General features: G+C 47.3%; 1 protein-coding gene across 4 annotated transcripts in view; it reads left to right on the forward strand.

Annotated features, from left to right (window-relative positions):
• The window catches only part of znf827 (zinc finger protein 827), a 106247-nt gene that overhangs the window by 10674 nt on the left and 78977 nt on the right, over nt 1-16596 (forward strand). For all 4 annotated transcript variants that reach the window (XM_080412805.1, XM_080412807.1, XM_080412806.1 and 1 more), the window contains exon 2: nt 13723-15117. In XM_080412805.1, the coding sequence (XP_080268931.1) occupies nt 13723-15117 (1395 nt within the window). The remainder of the gene's footprint in view (nt 1-13722; nt 15118-16596) is intronic.

Genomic DNA, 16596 nt, shown 5'->3' on the forward strand with positions numbered 1-16596 from the left:
GAATGCTTCCTCGTTCCCTGCAGACTAGGCCCTGGGTTTTTACCAGAGTGTATTAAAAAGATACAGCAGTGCTCAGATTTCATCCTTTTTGTTGCTTGAATACGGGGGCCTCGGGTCACCTGATTTTGCCCTTGTAATGCTATTCTTTGTACATTGCAGTGGACACTTATCCATTCATACAGCACAAACCCTGGGCATCGGCAGAGTGCATTTTAAAAAACACAGGCAGATTCCCGGACTTGATCCTTTTGTTGTTCAAACAAGGGCATTGGGTCACTTGATTTTGCCCTGATGACGATAATGGGATTAGTTCATTGCTGGACATTTTGTTCCAGAAAGGATTCCCTGTAACCTCAGGTGCCCTCTAGGACCTCACCATAAGCCGCAGTGACTCTGTGACACATGACAGATGAGGATGGACAAAACATTACAGTAGCCTCTAAGGACGACGGGGGGGAAAAAATCAAAGGCATGTCTATGCAGGGGTCGTGGATGAGAAAGCGTGGCCCCTGATTGCCCACGTGTTCCCCTGTCTCTCTCACCTCTTTGGGGCGGGGGGGGGGGGTGGGGGAGTAGTGGGTGTTTGAATGAGGGCCATGTTGGTTCAGTTTACCATGTCATTAATCCGTCATACTCAACAGGGGAGTGGTCAGTGGCAGATGTATTTGCACTTCCTCCAGAAGGTTTTGTAGATTAGTGCCAACCCCCCCGCCCCTTCCCGAAGGAAAAAAAACAGTTCAAAAACCTCATTTGGCATGCACGGGTGGACCAATGACTGCCGTCCAATCTATCCATCCCCTCCAAATCTCATCCTTCTCGCTCTCTCTGCCTCTCTCTCTCTCTCTCATTCAATCTCACCCCTCCTATTTTTCTTTTCCACCCTGCAGCTCTGAGTATTTAGCCTCGACGTTGATGTGGCTGGGGTTAATGTCTAATTGTTAGGATGGAAACTGGTCTTATTTTGTCATTTGCATTTTGGTGTGTGTCTGTGTGAGCTGTACAAAAAATTAAGAACTCACACATGCATCCGCGCACACACACGCACGCGCACGCACACACATACCCTTCGCTCGCTCTCTCCAGTTTCAGTGGTTTGACCTTGGTGTACCTGGCAGCCAGGAATAAGGATCATCAGAGCAGGAGACGAGAGGCTGACATCTCTCTCCACCTACCCGTAGCTTTAAGTGATGGTTGTCATAGCAATCATTATGCCACAGAGAAACCTCAGCGGGTGAGGGATGGCTTTGAATGCGGCAGCCTCAGGTCACAACCTGGTTATGACAGAACAGATAAGAACCCTGCGAAGGTTGGCTTACCAACACGTCACAACACCCAGAGATACGCGAGCGCACAAAGCAAACCGCCGAGCCGCGCAAACCCTAGACGCATGTCAGCCTCGTGTGGATTTCAGGTCAAGACTGAAATGTAGCATTGTTGAGGTATTCTGTACGGTAATATACAGTGTATAGACAATCCTCCGTATAGCTTGAGGAATGGCAGGTATTGGCGTAATGGAGGGAGAGAGAGAGGGAGAGCAATGCGGGGCGAACAATGCCTCTCGTTCCCATCAGCTGCCCTGGCCAGCATTTAACATGGAGATTGGAAACGGAATAAGCCCCCCCCAGCCCCTCCCCTCCCGTCCTCACTGGACCTGCATGTAAATGAGGTTAGCGGTTAGCATTTCCTGCTGTGCCGCTGCAATTCTCTCTCACTGCCCTCTTCCTCCACCCCCCCCCCCCCCATAATGGCCAGAAACTGCCCACCCCCCCAACCCTGTCTCCGTTCCTCTTTTTCCTGGGGAAGGGACCGGGACCAATCCTGATTAGTGTCCCTGTCCTGAGTGACAGGCTAAAATCCAAGCAGGCACTGCCTTGGGCGCCTCTGCCAAGCTGCTGTCAACCCAATACCGCTGCAAAAAAAAGGAAGAAAAAAAGCCATAATTTTCTTCCCCCTGCACCCCCACCCCTCTTCACTTCAGTCCTTCAGGTTCCCTCCTGTCTCTCTGCTTGCCCACTGCTTTTCTCCACAACTCTCCTGCTGTCCTTTCTTAGTATCTTGCAGAGGATACTGTCTTTTGCCTCTCATAATCACACTGTCCCCAACCCTCCACCCCTGTGCAACGCAACGCCACACACACACACACACACACACACACACACACACACACACACACACACACACACACACACACAGAGAACACCTCTGACCTCCCCTTCTATCTCTGGGTTGGCTGGCTTCTTTAGTGGGACTGAACATCCCTTTTGTCAAAAAGGGTGATTTACAAACAATACATGAACCCTGAACACACTCCCACCTTCTGCCCTCCTACTTCTCTCTCTCTCTCTCTGTCTCACTCTTGATGTTTCTTCCACAGACACAGTCACCCCTGTGTCAGTATGCCAGAAAACCAAAGTGCAACGGCTCTGCTCTTTTTTTTAGCACTTGGTTCAACAAGCATGAATAGTGACATCCACCTTTTAAATGAATGGAAGGAATTCCACCTCAAATAATGTACATACAATTGAATCTCGTTCTTGGCATTTCTGTTGATCGTACACAGCGACAGGGGCGGGAAATTGTGTACAGAAAAGGGTTGTGACATTATGTTACACAAAGTATTATGTGAGCTTGAAACCAAGGATGTAGCTATGGTGAGGCTTGAGTAATAGCCGCCTAGGCCGCCATAGTGCATATTGATTGCCTAAAGACACCATGACAGCCTGAGCTCCATGACAACTTCCTCTGACTTAAGTGTAAATGTGAGGTGAGGGTAATTCACTAAAGTGGCAAATCAGTAGGGACTGACTTTATATTCTTTTTTTGTGGGGGGGGGGGGGGGGGGTATACTAAAAAAAAAAAATTTGCCTCCATACTTGCTGTAAGTTACTGGGTACCTTCATTGTTCCTTTTTTCGGCCAGGCCGCACTGGCCGAAAGCGAGGGATTATGTCTTGGGCCCTGTGAGTCCGTCCGTCCATCCATCTGTGGAGCCGAGCAGAAGGAATTCTTTTTTTTCCTTTTTTGATAGGGACTGACAGGAAATGGGGAGAGAGATATGGGGGGGGGGAGGGATGTGACACACAGCAAAGGTCGCCGGGATCGGGAGTCGAATCCGCGACGCGCTGTCAGGCTTTACCTGCCTAGTTGCCCAAATGGTTACGCCAACCGTCTGGGCCAGCAGAAGGAATCCTACCAAAAATAAGTTTTACACTTACTGTACGTACCTATACACGAGATTTAATGATAAAGAACAACCTTGAACCTTTGTATTTTAGTTGCCTAACCTGTTGCTCAGGGGTTATAATGCTGAAACACATACTCTTACGGGTCATGATGTTGCTTTTGATAGTTTGAGAGCCTGTTCAACATCCATTATTTCAGCACATTTGGCTCCAATAGCTTTTTGTTCTTACCAGTGTGGCGCATCTTGACACACTGTGTAATCAGTGAAGTGTAGTGTGTGAAATGACAAGGTAGGCAGTAGGTCAGGAGTGACTGTAACCTTTGGATTTCAGAAAGAAATGTGTTTTTTCCTCCATAAGTTGCAACTTTTGAACATGGAACTTTTTGAAGTGACTTTATGACCACAGCGTTCGTCAAGCCTAAAGACTATCAAGTGATGACATGATGAAACCAACTCAGCTTTACCTTTACAAAATGGGAAAGGAATTGGCTACTAGTAATATTATCACTTCTGTCAATCTACAGCCATAAAGGTAAATTAAAGCTGAGGTATATAAGCTACCTTCATCAAGATGTACCACTTTTATGCATTCTCTCTTTTCACAATTTTATCGTTACCCCTCCATTTTCACCTGTTGTTTTGACAACCAAGTCCAACTAGCAATGCAACCATCCCTCTGGGTTATAGGAGTAATGGCTGCAGTCAGAATCTTCCAAAACCATAAAAGTGTGCTTGGCAATCAAGGACTCAAAAGTTATTGTTTGAATTTTGGCATCTCTTATTGATTCCTGTCACTTATTTATAGAAGACCCATTTAGCCATAACAACTTTTAGCAAGTTCAAGAAAAAAAGCGTAGGAAAAGCAGTTAAATGTGTGTGGACGAGGTATTGGTTCTTGGCATCGGCAGGCTTCACCAATGCAGAGTACGAGTATTTTAGCATGGCATCAATCCAATACCAGTATCCGCATCGGTACACCCCTACTCCTCAGTGCCATCACAACAGTTGAGCTTTCTATTTTACTTCTGTCCTTCACAAATAATGAGATGTTAGTGTAAGAGTTTCAAGATTTGACAGCCGGTATGGGTAGACAATTTAATTACACACAGCCATCCCATGGGTGAACTTTGGTTGAGGACAGGAGAAAGCAAGCCAGTGTCCTCCTGCTCCTCCAACACAGAATAAAATTCATCATTTCCTCCGTTGATCACAAATCTAGAATTTAACGCCTTTGTTTCTGCTACAGAGATTCTCTCTTCCCTTCCCTCTAGCAGTTTGGAGTCAATAGCTTTTGATGACACATCTGAGAAGATTTTGATCATGTTGAGTCCTTTTTTTTCTTTTCCTTTTCACCATGTGATGCTAAAAATGGCAGGGAAAAATAAACCAGGGTGCAAAGGGCGCTCCATCTGCGATGAGGAATTTCAGAGGTCTGGGGCTTGTGAGTCGTCTCATTCTCTTCCAAGAACACTTCTCCTTCCTGCCTCACCTCTGGCACGCTGCCCGCCAGTACCCACAAACCGCCAAGGCAAGGGCTGAAAATACACAGATGGTAATTTGCGCTACATTTCAATGCGATGGCTCGACCACCATTTTGTGTGCATGTATATGTTTCTCTCCATCTTTCTATATATAAATAAATAAATATATATATATATATATATATGTATATATATATAAAATGTCCTTAGAACCGCAAGTGTCACTTCACCTCCAATCCGGGAACCCATCGAGATTACTTCACCTCAGATTCCTGGAAAAGATGTCACTTTGTGCGTTATCTGTGTCAGAGGACAGGGGACTGTAAAGATGTGGAATGTGGGGAGAAGGGGGGGCCAGGGGGCGGGGAGGGGGGGTGCACCTCCCACATAGGAACAGACCTTGTGGTGATGCTATGTGTTTGAATCAGAGTCACATTCTGCATATTGTAATAGCCATTCCGTTCTTTATTCACCGGTCGTGGGCCAAACCTTCATAGCGCAGTTCTCAGTTATCCCCTGGCAGTCCAACCACAGCCCCCTGGACACATTTACAACCTGTCTGTCTGTCTCTCTTTGTCTATCTGTCAAGTTCTAGTGATTGAGTTATCACTCAAAGGGCAACAGAAAAGGCGAAGAGAGGTATGTGTGGCAGGAAACGAAGAGATGAGAAGACATAGTATAGGGAGACAGGGATGGAGGGGGAGACAAAAAGAGGGAGACAGAGGTTTGTGTGTGTGTGTGTGTGTGTGGGTGGGGGGTGACTGAGTGAGCGAAAGCGAGATCACTAAAAAGTGGGAAGGAATTTGATATGCTCCATCATATTCCAGGGATGTGAAAACTGAGGGATGGAAGGAGACAGACAGGAAAGGGGGGACAGTCAGACATACCGCTAGGATGGTAGCAGGCTTTTGAGAAGAAATGAAGAAAAGATGGATAAAGATGGAAAATTGAGCATAGAGAAAAGAGAAGGACTAGTGAGATCCTGATCCAAGGTGTCCCAATTAACAGAATTACCTTCCTCCTCAGGAGTGCTGTTAGTCATTTGTGGGGACGTGAGCCCGCTGGCTGAGTCGCCTCTCCTCCATATTGTCCAGCCGGTGCTAATAAGGCAGAGCCCTGACCGCCGGCCATGCTCATTAGCATAGCTCGCGGCCGAGGCAACCCTCGGCAGAGCCCGCACGGACACTTAATTACCGCCGTTGCTTCCTCCTTTTCCTCTTCTTCTTCGTCTACCGCCACATCCAGCGGTCCCCTCTTTCGCTCCCTCATTCCATTCCTTCCTCACCTCCATGGCATTTCCTCCCTCTCACCCTCCCATCTCTGTGGCCTTTCTCCCTTCCTCACTCCTTTTCTCCCTTGCTCCCTTGAACCTTCCTTCACCTCCTTAGCTTCTCTCCCATCTCCCGCCCTCGCCTGCTGCTGGGAGGATGTTGTGTGGGTGTGATGAGTTTAGTCTAGGAACCCCTAATGTTTTTATGAGCTTTCTGTTTAGTTTTTTTTGTCTTCTTTCTCTCATGTTTGTTATATTGGCTCATCGGCATGACTCTTCTCTTGACATGGGCTCTGTATCGATACCTCCATCAGACTTAATCGGCTAATGGCCTCCCAAGCTCTGTTGCCCGGGCCCGAAACAACCACTCCCTTATTCATTCATCCATATATCCATCCATCCGTCCCTCCCTCAGCTTGCCGTTCTGTGCTACCTCCCTCCTCCCTGTATTACTGCTAACCCTGTGGGTCACTGAGGGCAATTTTTATGCCTGGCTAAGTCAGAGAATAGCTCGGCCCTGTATGTGTTCTCTGTGTTTGCAAGTTTGTTGCCCTGCAGACTCACGCAAGTCATGTGGTGGGTGACCTGCAGAACACCACCCCCCTCCCACTGCCCTCTCCTCTCACCAGGGATCTTTGGTTGTGACAAGGCTAGCTAAATTCTGGTTGACTCCTGTGTTGGGCCAGTAAAAAAGCAGTGGCATACTTGTGCACGCGCGTCACTCACACACATACACTCTCACACGCACACACGCACGCACACGCGCACATGCACACGCACACACACACACCACGCTGCCCCAGAAAAGCCACGGCCAAAATAACCCTGCCAAGTTCACAAATGGGGATTGTTGACATACAGAGTGAGTTCAAGTTCAAGGCTTTGCTCTGCAGAAGGGCACACAACACAACAGAGGCACACAATAAGCAAAGATACACAGACACGTGTAACTCGGAAAATGGCTGGGGAGGAGTGCCTCCATCTGTTACACTGGAGCAGTTTATTGTGACAATAACTGTGTTATAGTGTAGCTGTATTTTAGTACAAATATATTTTCTCATGTATTTCCTGCAAAATACAGGTTATGTATCTTTCATCTTTTGTTAAAGCTATATTTAGAAAGAAAAATGAAACATACTTCTCTGTATGTGAGGCTGCCTGTGTCACTCAGCTGTTTCCCACTGGACTTCTCAGATACCAGGCTCTATGTCTGTACTTGGGAATCACATTAAATATACATCCACTGTAAAATAGGTGGTCCACTTGCTTTTTTGACGAGTCCATTTATAGAGACTGTTTAGAATGCTGACTGAGGGAGACTTTGTGGGGGACCCCCCCACCAAGAGGAGGACTGCTGAAACCCAATTCTAGGTCAGCTAGAAATGATATTGGAGGTAGAGCTCTTAACAACTCAGGATTACTTTTGGAGGCGTTTTACGCTCTTTGTGGAGACACTGTGGAGAGACGTGAGGAAGTAAGACCGAGGCGAGAGATTGAGCGTATGACACTGGACATATGAAAGAAAATCTTAGACACCGGGCTCAAATGTGGGAGTCCTAATGCAGTCGACCTAGGGGGTACGTGGTTGTAGTCGCATCTTAAATCCTGTAGGGCTGCTCTCTTAGTACTTAGTTGCACGACACCGGCGCGCAACTAAGTATAAATCACCCTCCTTTATTAGCCTCTGCTGCTTTGTCTAATGTGGGTGGTGCTGTACGTCACTTGCACACATTTGTGTGGGTGTGATTGAGTGAATGAATGAGTGAGCAAGTGTGTGTACATGAGTGTGTATCCTAGCGAGAAGAGAATCCCCCCTATAATCTCTCTCACTCACTCGCTCACTCTCTCTCTCTCACACACACGCACACACCAGTGGCCGCCACTGCATGCCACTGAAGCAGCAGCGTGTGAGCGCTAACGGATCCGGACTGCTGAGCGCCTGCAGCTGTTTGTCTCAACATGCAAGTCATCCCCGCCATTACAGCGCTAAACGCTTCCCTTTCGCAGGCAGATGCTCGCCGCCTCAGCCCCTATATCCGTGCCTATATCACCACCAGAGGGGGTGTGTGTGTGTGTGTGTCATGTGTGGTAAGGGTGGGGGCTTCTGCAGTTACTGTGGCCTTGCCTGGTGGTCAGTGCTGCTTTTACCGGAGGCAACAGTGTAGTTGTATGGGTGTCACAGAGAGATGGAGAGAAAGGAATGATGAGGGGCAGAGGTGGGTGGGGGGACTTTTAGGTTGCTTTTAATCACATTCTTGGCTGTGGTTGTTAGTTAAAACTGTGTGGGTGTGTGCACGTGCATGGTACACAAACACACATCTCCTAAACTCTGTGTGTGTGTGTGTGTGTGTGTGTGTGTGTAGACAAGCATACTGTACGTTTGCGCCCACATACGTGTCTTTGTGTCTTTGCACTAGCTCATGTTCCTGTGTGTGTGTGTGTGGCACATAGCAGCGGTCAGGAGTAGGGGTTTCACGCAAAAGCCCCTCCCCCTGGCCCCCAGGAGCTCAGGCCAGAGACCGTGACCTTGGGAAATGTCATCCCGCCCACGGGGCTGGGCTCACTCGCCTGTGGCACATGAAACCAGGGCAACGGGGCGCATCGGTGCACTGTAGGCCTCTGCCGATAGCCTGGCCATGTACTGTGTAGTTTTGTATTCAGCTGTCTTTTTGTCCCCCCCCACATCTCCTGAACCCTGGATTTAAGTAAGACTGTGAACATATGGCACCTTTTAGTTAGGCTTCTTCTTGCAAGACATTGCTGTGATGTCTTTGCATTTTTTTTGTGTGGAACTATTATTATTATTTCCACATTTATGTTTTTTTGCATCTTGCAACATCGTCTCAACTATTTTCAACTACACCAAGCCAACGATGGCAAACTTCAATATTCCTGATTTGACAATACACTCACATTTAATTGTTGCGGAGAGAAATAAGATGGCAATCTAAAGATGATACACTGTTGATGGCGGGCGGAACCTCTGTGCAGGAGAGTTGAGGCTGATGAAACCCTGAGACCTCAGGAGAGCCATCCTGCCATCTCCCTCTCTAACCACATTACAACCATTAGAGGCTCACGCTGCTCTTAGCATGTCACATGGAAGAGGGTCATGACATTCTCTCTGTCTTTTTCTTTCTTTCCATCTGTCTCTTTCTCCATATCCCGCTCTCCTACTTTATGTCAGTCTTTCTCATGTTTTCCATGTTTCCCCTGCTTGTATATATGTATCTCTCTCTCTCCCCCTCTTTCCTTCTTACTTACTCTGTTGACAAGCACATTGAAGGAGGAAGGAAAATTCATGTTTGACCACCTGAGGGTTTTCACCTCTCTGATCAGGGTCAAGTCAATTTCATACACAGGGACAGGAAAGAAACAAACATAAAAGCTTCCCCCCCATTTTCATCGATTAGAGGTGTCATCAGTATCCAAATCTACGATTTGTTTTGACTTTAGATTTTAAGGTCATGATTTGATTTTGATTTAAACTTTTTAAATCACTGCCAAAAAAAAATACAATTCTATTTAGGGGTGCAACAGTTAGTCTAACTAATCAATTTAATCAATTATACAAATTAAAAAATCGCTAATTTAGTAAAATAATCGATAAGTAATCAAGCCGTATTTTGGGCATGTCATTATAGGTGAATTGTTTCATTAATTTCCTAAACCTTCAAAAGTCATGAAAATAGCCGATATATAAGTTCAAGACGCATCGTGAGCTTGGTTTCCACTCTTTGTGGAGATGCAGTGGAGAGACGTGAGAAAGACGGAGCAGAGGGACACTAGACGTACAAAAGAAAATATTTTGTATCAAGTAGTTAATTGATCTGTTAATATATAAAAAACATGTACATAAAAAAACTGCTTCTCGGTTATTTGATTAATCAAAAAAGTAATAGATAGAATAATCGCTAAGAACATAATCGATGGCTTTTTGCAGGTGATGAAGCTGAAGCTGTTCCTTCTGCCATGCATTGGCTTCTTTTGATTGCATAGTGCACTCTTCGCAAACAACAGCAAGGTGCCATTCCAGCTCTTGATAGCAATTAGACTTACTTTTAAAGTCATGATTCGATCCAACTTTTGCTCATTTTGGGACACCCCAGATACAATTTACAATTTAGGCATTTGGCAGACTTAATCCAGAACGATTTACTGTAAGCAAGGTAAACACAAGGTAATACATCAAACGCATAGAGATAGTAATCTAAGATCATAGGTTAACCTATATCGTCTAAACCGTGAAACTAGATACAATGAAAGAATGCATATTATTTAACATAAGGGACCCGGGTGTGTGTGTGGGTGATACTTATGCGAGTTGGGGCCAAAGTCATGAATGAGTTTCTGTTAACAAAGATAATAAGCATGCTTTGTGAAGATGTGAGGAGCGTGCTGTACATCATGCTCCATGCATATATTAAGATTCACATATAGGCCTATTGCAGATGTATTAGATATGGGTGTTTAGGGCGACCACTAGGCCTGTTCTGTTCTGGTCTATTAGAGCTGGCATCTGACATACAGTGCGTACGTTTCATTGTGTAAGTACTGCCACTGGTAGCTGCGATATGAAAGTGTGTGTGTGTTAATAATACTGCAAGATGGGGAAGTGTGTACTGTACTGTATGTGACAGATGTGTAAGAGTATAAAATTACAGTGCACAAGAAATGGCAAAATAAATAAACTCACTAAAAGGCTGTGGCAAACAGGCTAGTCTTCAGCTTTTGATTTAAAAGAACTGAGAGTTGTTGCAAACCTGCAGTTTTACTGGGAGTTTGTTCCAGATATCTGGTGCATGAAAACTGAACACTGCTTCTCCATGTTTAGTTTTGACTCTGGGGACATACAGCTGACCTTTTTCCTTTTCCTTTTCTTTTTATACAGCTGACCTATCTCAGACAACCTGAGAGGTCCGTTTCATGATGTAGCACAAGATCAGAATGTCAGCTGTATTTGGGCCCTATACGATTCAGTGCTTTTATATACCAGCTGTAGCATTATGAAGTAAATTCTTTGACGGACAAGAAGCCAGTGTAAACTAGAAACTGGATTGATATGATCGACTTCCTCGGTATTAGTAGAAGGACTTGAGCTGCACTGCTGCAGCGTTCTTCTGATTCAACTGCAGTTAAGGCAAACGCAACCTCTACTAAATTGTAATATTTGCTTTCATGTGGCTGTTGAAATTCAGGTCTGAGTCCATGATTTCTATCTTGGGGCTTGGTTTTCAACATTACCGATTTGGAGGTGCCTATGGCCGAGTGGTTAAGGCGGGTACCATATATAGGCTCTGATGCAGCCTGACAGCGAGTCCCAGGTTCTAAGTAGTAGTAGTAGTAGCAGAGCATCATTGTAGTGTAGTATCATTGTTGCGTTGTAGTATCATCATTGTATAATATCATGGTGGTAATAGTGCATTATCATTGTAATATTGCAGTCACCTAGACCAGACAGATGTGAACCAAACCCTAACAATACCTACAGGTCGTCAGGCCACAAGTTGCCTGGCAACCGACTAAACAGAGAGAAGCCCACCAGGATCCTGTCAGGGTCGCCACGGTGATGACAGGATTGATGTGTGTGTGTGGGTTCAGAGAGAGAGAGACACTAGAGAGAGTGCATGCACATGTGAGAGCACACTTGTGAGAGAGAGTGTGTGTGTGTGTGTGTGTGTGTGTGCGCGAGAGGGACTGGAAGAGTGAGAGGGAGACAGTGATGGAGAGAGCCAGAGTACGAAAGAGAATGAGAAAGTAATGGAGAAAATAGGGAGTATTAGATTGTGTTAGAGAGAGAGAGAGAGAGAGAGATAGACAGGAGACCAAGTAATTCATTGTAATTCCTACTTATCGTATTTTCACACTGTACTCAATGCCCCGTTTGTCCTTGTAACCTCTCCTGTCTCAAACACACAGAATCCTATTTTGCTAAGGTTCCGTTCGCTAACCTCTGGAACAGCAACAAACACATGCAAAGTTTTGACATTTCCCTTTTCAGATGCCTTGTTGGTGTTTTTTTTCTTCCTGTTTTACCCAACACATTCTCATGGAGTTTTTTTCCCTTTTTTTTAAAGTTAATATGTATCAAGGAAGATTCACTTCTTCCTCTGTTCGCCCTTGTCTGGCAAGCTGTAATGTTTTGCTTATGAATATTGATACACGAAGTGTATATTAATGACCCCCGCTGACCTTAACCCTATCCTTATTGGCTCCCTGGTGGTATCCGCAGGCTCATGCATATTAATCTGGCGCTGTAACCTCCATTACCCTAATCTGTGCTGTCTAGCCTCCCAGAAGGACCCGTCGTCATGGTAACCCCTGTACTAGGCTTCCTCCAGATAGACCCGAGCTGCGAAAAATATAGTGAAAAAAAAGAATAGGGATGAGGAAAAAAAACAAGTTGCTCCTCAGCCATCTCGGACGGTGGTTTATTTCTTGCTTGTGAGGAAGATGCTTGTTTTATATGACAGAAAATGAGACAGAATTTGCGTCACAGCTTGTTGGGTCGATGGTTGTTGTTGGTTGTCGCTGTGAGCCTGAAGCACTGAGGCCTGTGGGCATATTTTAAAGGGGACGTTTAATTTTTTTGTCTTTTCGTTCTCCGCTGGTAATTGAGACTGCTCACTTCAGGTAATGATGTGCCAAAATTACCCCCCCCCCCTGTTTTGGCACACTGTTACTTGGTACAAGGCAAGTGTCTTTTAGCCGAGAACAGAAAATAGATGCCGTGCCTCTCAGAGATTTGAAGACATAAAAGCGAGGTGATTGCTGTCAGCCCTGGGTTGCTGTGACCTCCTTTCACAAAGTGTTATAGAATAGAGGTGCCTGATGTTGACAATTCTCACACAAAATAAACAGCCGTTGTGCTTTTGCTGAACAAATGTATGCAATTTACAATTTAGGACTTTAGCAGACACTTAACCAGTGCTTACAAAGGGCAAGTTCAGAGTAAGTGGCATGAAACCCTATGACAGGGTAAAAGGTCAAGTAAATAGAGTCAAAAGAAAACAATTATGTGCAACAAAGTAACTAACTAGGTGAAACAATTGGAGAGTAAAAAAATCCTGCATAATCCAAAGTCTTTAGAGTGGCCCTTCATAATGGGGTGGTGACATTATTGGTGGTTTCCAAAGTAAAGTAGTAGGCATCAGTTTGTTAGTGGCTTTTCTCGCCGCTGTTCTAGCAACTACCTTGCCTTTAGAAGTCCCCAGGTGATTAGTAGGCAGAGATCTCTGATTGTCTGGTTATCGCAAGACTACAAAGTAACTAGGATACCAGGTAAACATCAAACCTAGCATCTGTCTAGACAACATGCTATCTGAAACAACATTCTTAACATTTTGTAGACAAGCTGAGTAGCTGACATTATATGTCTGTTTAAATAACAGTGAACAAGTAACCAACATACATCTGCTTAGTATAACTAGCATCTGAAAACAGGCAACAAGAATTGATACAAGAAATGAAGAGTGCTAGGGGGTGAGGTACAGTCTGAAGAGGGGAATTTTCAGACTGCTGGAAAATATGATTCTGCAGTCTTGTTTGTCTGAAAGCAACATGCAGATGCCTGGTCCTTCCTACAAAACACAAATACAAAATGTTGTGGTCTCAATCAGGACGGAGATCCTGAGGTCTATGTTGATGAACATCTCTCTCCAATGTCTGGTCATGGCTAGCAACAAGGACAGAGAGCTTGATGGTTGTTTATAAGAGGAACATGTTGATGATTCCGTCTCTGTTTACTTCCAGTAAAACATCCCAATAAAAATATTTTTCTCTCTGTAGATGTGGACAGCAACGAAGATGGAGGGCCAGACGCCGGTCCCGTGGAAGAGGAGAGCTGGTTTGGGAATGCCTCCGACACGCGCTCAGAGTCGTCGTCCTACGGTGACGCGCAGGACGAGCTCCTCCTGCAGCGGGGCTCCTCTCCCGACGACCGGCCTGTCAACAACGGCGGTTTCACCGGGCCCGGGTCCGCGGACCACGACACCTCCGGAGGCGAGGGCTCGCTTGGCTGCCCCACACCGGTCCACCACCGCGCCACCTCCCTGGAACTCCTGGGGCTGGACGGAGGAGCGTTCTCTGCCCAAGACACCCTCTCGTCGGTGGTGTCATCCCTGTACGGCGAGGCGGCGAGCCAGGCGCTGGGTAAACCCCTCAGCAGCAACCTGCGGCGCCTCCTAGAGGCTGGGTCGCTCAAGCTCGAAGCTGCGGACCTCCTGGGCCGCTCCTCTTCCTCCTCGGCCCGGGGCGGAGTAGGAGGGGACTCTCCGCCCATAGGCCTGGCTCCGCCCCTCACCCTTTCCCCGTCCTCCCACCACGCCCAGCAGCTGAGTGCGCTAGCCAGGAAGCTAGCCGCCGCTAATAGCAGCAACAATCATAGCAGCGGGGGCTCAGCCTCTGCCTCGCCGGCCTCCCTGGCGCCTCCCGCAATCAAGCAGGAACCCCTCGACCCCTTCTCTTCGGTCGCCTCTAGCAACGGCAGTGGCTTCGTGTGGGTGGGCGTGGCGGACAAGTGGCCCCCGGCCGGCTGCTCGGTGGCCGGAGGCACCAGCCTTTCGCCAGACTCGGCCATCCAGAAGCTGAAGGCGGCGGCCAATGCTGTGCTCCAAGACAAGAACGCTGTGGCTTCCTCCTCTTCCTCCTCTTCCTCTTCCTCCTCCTCCTCCTCGTCCTCCTCCATGTCCGCTGCACCCTCCTCGGGGGTGCCCGCCCTGGGCGGAGGAGGAGGAGGAGGGGGAGGAGGAGGAGGCAGCGGGCGCGGTGAAGACGTGGTGCGTTTCGACGCCTTCACCTCCCCGTTTAGCCCGCAGTCGGCCAGCTCCACCCTCGCAGCGCTCTCCAAGAAGGTCAGCGAGCGGAGCCAGGCCACCTCCACGGGGACTTCCACCACCCCCGACCACCACCATCACCACCACCAAGGCTCCGCCAGCTCCTTCCTCTCCCTCGTCTCCATGACCTCCTCGGCCGCCTTGCTCAAAGAGGTGGCGGCCCGGGCGGCGGGGAACCTGCTGGCGGAGAAGAAGGATGGCTCCCCGCTGGCTGGGGCCGGGGTCCTCCAGGAGGACACCAAGCCCCTGCTAGACCGCAACCAGTCCACGCCCTCTACGCCCACCCAGGATCTGGAGCTGCTGTTGCCCTCCACCCCCAAAGGCAGGGTCAAGCCCAGCAGCCAAGCAGGTAACACAACCTGACCAGTAAATGCTATATTATGTCTCATCGTTGACAGGGGAGGAACGCACAACAGTGTTGGAGAGGTGCCGACCGCGACCAAATGTGAAGGAAGGCAGTTTCTAACTCGTAGCCACCGGGCAAGAATAATTGATTAAATAAGGCTTAGGGATCCCATCATTGATCTGTCTGTATACAGCTTTTATTGAGACCATATTTGGAGCATTGCATTGAGCTTGTAATTGAGGTATTTGTAATATTACAGGTATTTTGGAATGTCTTTGAAATGTATTAAGCAGTTTGAGAGCTAGCCTTGGAAGGGTTAGGAAAGAATGGTGCTACAGATCTACCTGAATTTGAAGATCTTTATCTGCCTTAAGATAAATGAAAAATCTCCCCAACATTTCCTCAACGAGTACACAACTTGAAATTCAAAGTCTGCTAAAGACATAACTCTGGCTCTGTTTTGGCATGCTACTTGTGTAACAGCGAGTGCTGATTGCTTCCAGCCAACGATACTCAGAAAAATAGACCTTTGAACTTCAAGACAAATTTTTATTAAAAGGTCATGTCCCCCCCCAAATTTCCCCAAAGAACATTTCTGGAATAATGAATAACTGAACATCACAGTATGTTAAAAGGTAAATTCTAACGAGCGCAGTTTGGATTTTCCGTGTCTTTCTGTCTCCAAGCTTTCTAGTAGTTGGTGTGTTAGTTCCCGTTTCACCTCCCCAATGCCAAACTCCTAAGCAGCGAAGCTTCGGTTTCTAGCTGTCAGCCGCTGAAGTGGCAGAGCAGAGAGAGAGAGAGAGAGAGAGAGAAAACAGCCTTGGCTGGCCTCAAGTCTGGGAAAAAGGTCTGCAGGCTCAACGGGTGGGGGGATGGAGTGGGGGGGGTGGACTTCAGCTGAGACCTCACCGTCTTCCAGGACCAGCTCGTTTGCGCTCGGATGTGCAGGCTGCCAAAGGGGCCCCGTCAGTGTGCACTCGACACAGCGGGGGGCCCGGGAGTCCATATCCATCTCAGCAGCCTCCTCCTGGCTTAAAAACCCCTGCTAACCAGAGCCCCGTGCAGGCATCAGCTCTGCTCTCTCTCTTTCTCTCTCTCTCTCTGCTCGGCTCCAGACTCCCGGCCAAACACAACCCCATCACAGTTTCCACTGGCTGGATACGCACACACGCACGGGCGTGCACGTGTGTGTACACTTGCACACACACACACACACACACACACACACACACACACACACACACACACACACACACACACACACACACACACACACACACACACACACACACACACACACACACACACACACACACACACACACACACACACACCCCAATTCTCAAAGTACATCTATCACAAATTCACACGCACACACACACACACGCGCACTCTCTCTCTAACACAATCACACACAGCCGTAAACACACAACCACATATACTCATTCTGAGTAACTCACAAATGGTCATGCAGTAAGT

Source organism: Gymnoscopelus braueri, assembly GCF_963280865.1.
Source record: "Gymnoscopelus braueri genome assembly, chromosome: 2".
NCBI lineage: Eukaryota > Metazoa > Chordata > Actinopteri > Myctophiformes > Myctophidae > Gymnoscopelus > Gymnoscopelus braueri.